The 3,525-nt window shown below is 34.8% G+C and overlaps 1 protein-coding gene across 1 annotated transcript in view; it reads left to right on the top strand.

The window, feature by feature from the left end:
• The first annotated feature begins 282 nt into the window (after positions 1-282).
• LOC111086920 (synaptogenesis protein syg-2-like) overlaps positions 283-3,525 on the top strand; it is a 30,706-nt gene continuing 27,463 nt past the window's right edge. Inside the window, exons 1-3 of the mRNA XM_022391728.1 lie at positions 283-347; positions 1,974-2,123; positions 3,217-3,384. Of these exons, the coding sequence (XP_022247436.1) occupies positions 2,069-2,123; positions 3,217-3,384 (223 nt within the window). The 5' untranslated portion in view covers positions 283-347; positions 1,974-2,068. The remainder of the gene's footprint in view (positions 348-1,973; positions 2,124-3,216; positions 3,385-3,525) is intronic.

Genomic DNA, 3,525 nt, shown 5'->3' with positions numbered 1-3,525 from the left:
TATTCCACAACATTTGTTTAGTCATATCTATACTTGTAAGTTAGTGTGTCTTGCAGATAACTCCTGAAGACGACGTTGAGATCGTCGAAACGTTGTACATGTACAGTGTAAAGTGGGAGCCGTTGACAGATTCAATAAAGTTTTTAAAATTGTGTAAATATGAAACGTTGGTTTTAATTATTTATTAAATTTTAGTCCAACGAAATCTGTGCCACATTAAAAGTATAGTCTGTTTTAAACATTTAAATCATTCAAAATTAACTTTATTTTCTTTTTTTTTACATTTTAGGTTGGACCAGCACCGAACAATAGACGAATATGGGAGAAAGCCAACCTTACCGTACTAGGTAGATTTTAGTTTAGTATTTGCTTAAAAATGATATTTTATATACAGCAACGTCTTTTTATAATAATTAATATTCAATTTCCATGTGAAATATACATTTATGTATACAAAACCAAAAATACAGGAAAATAATACCAACTGAAATATTTAATTTTTGCCATGTTTTAAAATATGTCTGAATTATACGAACTATAATAAAGATATATGTCAACCCTCAAATTAACAACGTTTTTATATCTTTAACTGCTGACGAAATATACAGATTGCTTAATATTAAGTAATTTACCTGTTACACTGCTCAATGTATAGAAACGCCCAAAAATTTAATGAAGTCTCTCATTTTCTTTATTAAAACATAGGAGCCTTCAGGACTAATTAAATTGGATTAGCTGCAATATGTTATTTTTATTTACACTGTGAGTATATGTCATATGTTATTAGGGACCTTGTGTCATGGATCCAGAAGCAACTTGGCCTGGCATGGCCGGGTGGTTAGGGCGCTCGACTCGCAATCCGAGGGTCGTGGGTTCGAATCCCCGTCACACCAAACATGCTCGCCCTTTCACCCGTGGGAACGTTATAATGTGACGGTCAATTCGTTGGTAAAAGAGTAGCCCAAGAGTTGGCGGTGGGTGGTGATGACTAGCTGCCTTCTCTCTAGTCTTACACTGCTAAATTAGGGACGGCTAACGCAGACAGCCCTCGTGTAGCTTTGCGCGAAATTAAAAAAAGCAAACAAACCAGAAGCAACTTACTGCATAAATTGTTTAGAAAAACGCGCTTAAAAAGCCAATGACACATTGACAATTCTAGTGTTTAAAATACTTACCAAGGTGTTTGAATAACCACACCTAAAGTGCGTGTTTCAGCCAGCGTTCTTATCAATGACATGGCGAGCAATCCATACTAAAGAGATGTGGTGGCATGACCTAGCTGTTAGTGTGATTGGACTGTAAATTCAAAGAGTCACGGTTCGCTTCCCGTGGCCACAGAAACACAATCCACACTTGTGGGGCTGTGGGTGCGCTTTAAGAGCGATGATTAAATCTCGCTATTCGAGCAAACAAGTGTGGTCCATGGATGCTGTTACTTAGCTGCCCTCTCTATACTCAATCAGCTCAAAATTCGAAACGGTTATGTATTGTATATCTTTGCCTGAAATTTTGAAACACAAACAAACTGAAAAAGGTACTTTTAAAAACCGTTAAAGTTGTGTAGTTTGTTCGATCTTCGTTCATACTTTTATTGCGTGAAAGGCACAATGAAATATTAACTCAGAGGGTGGGGGCCCCCTCCCCCAATGGCTCAACGGTGAGGTTGAAAGCTGATGACGCTAAACTTGGGGCTTTGAAAATCCATGTTCTATATAAGTTTATTAAATATGAAATCTAGGCATTGTTTTATGTACTTTCTTGCAATACTTACTTATAATCCGTTTCATTTCTTGAAACTACAATATTTTTTGTCTCATCGCGTGTTTCTTGTGTAAACATAAAAAAGTCATCATTTCTAATATCCTAAAGGAATATGTTATTTTTTTACGAAGAAATGAAAGATCTCCTTTACGTTTTCATTTCTTATGTAAATATATATTTACATTGACTTTTTTTTTCTCTACATTGTATAGTACCACCAGAGAAAGTGGAAATACAACATCGTTCAAACGCTAGTATCCTAGAGGTACGAGAGGCGGAGCGTGTTCCGCTGACTTGTTTCGCACGAATGAGCAAGCCTCAATCGCAGTTGAAATGGTATAAAAACGGAAATGAATTGAAAGGTAATACAAAATAGAATGTTTAAGCTTATATTTATATATATTCCGTAATGATGTTATCTTTACTAACATCCATTTACACTTACTCTGTAATGATGTCATTTTTACTAACATCCATTTACACTTACTCTGTAATGATGTCATTTTTACTAACATCCATTTATACTTACTCTGTAATGATGTTATCTTTACTAACATCCATTTACACTTACTCTGTAATGATGTTATCTTTACTTTGAAATACTTATCTAAATTTATGATGCATATAAAAACACGTGGCATCAAAATTGAGATGAATCACGAAACCTGATAACCCAAGTGCTTTCGGAAAGTAAACATTCCTTCTTCAGGAGCTGATTGGCTATCTAAGTAAACCATTACTGCTCTTCTCGAAGTTGGTTCTAACCTTCCTTTTTCAGGAGATGATTTATTATCTAAGTAAACCATTATTGCCATTCAAGAGGTTGGTTCTAACCTTCCCTCTTCAGGAGCTGATTGGCTATTTAAGTAAACCATTATTGCCATTCTAGAGGTTTGTTCTAACCTTCCTTCTTCAGGAGCTGATTGGCTATTTAAGTAAACCATTACTGCCCTTCTCGAGTTGGTTCTAACCTTCCTTCTTCAGGAGCTGATTGGTTATCTAAGTAAACCATTATTGCCCTTTTCGAGGTTGGTTCTACTCAGGTGGAGGAAATGTATAAGGATATCCAAAATTTGAAAAAATAAAACCAGTGAAACTCATGGTATGGGGCTATGGAAAAAGGAACTGTATCCTTCATTTCAATAACAGATTCACTTAGATATTTTCCAGATCATCCAGCTATTAAATATATATTTTATCAGTAAATGAATATTGTATTGTTTTGCTTATATACTATTAGTTACATTGTTCTGACAAAGACATCACAATGATTAAGCTCTCGACCTCATTTTGTTTTATGTCTTATTGCACTTTATTAAAGCAGTAAAACTATAGGATAATTTGTCAATAACAATAACTACACGACACATAAAGTAAGAAATCAAACAGAGAAGATGCTGCTAATATCTTTCTACGTATATATCGTATATTTTATTACCGTCTTCTTTCAATTAGATAACGTGATGGTGAAGACTAGAGAGTTCCAAAATGGCCTCATCACAGTTTCTAGTACAACAACGCTCTATCCAAAACTAGATGACAATAATGTCACCTATACGTGCAAGGCTACTCATGCTGGATTAAAACGTCCCAAGTTTTCATCTGTAACAGTTATAGTGCTTTGTAAGTCTTGAAGTTTTCAATCCATCTGGATTTTTAATTACAAACTTACAGAAAAGTTTCAACAATGATTCTTATTGTTGAGTCTATCGTCACTAACATTTAAAATATTGAGTTTAATACCGAACAATACCGCCAGTCATA

This window comes from Limulus polyphemus, unplaced genomic scaffold (assembly GCF_000517525.1).
Source record: "Limulus polyphemus unplaced genomic scaffold, Limulus_polyphemus-2.1.2 Scaffold1553, whole genome shotgun sequence".
Classification (NCBI taxonomy): Eukaryota; Metazoa; Arthropoda; class Merostomata; order Xiphosura; family Limulidae; genus Limulus; species Limulus polyphemus.
Note: the sequence above shows the minus strand (reverse complement) of the source record. Positions and strands in the feature narration are given on the sequence as shown.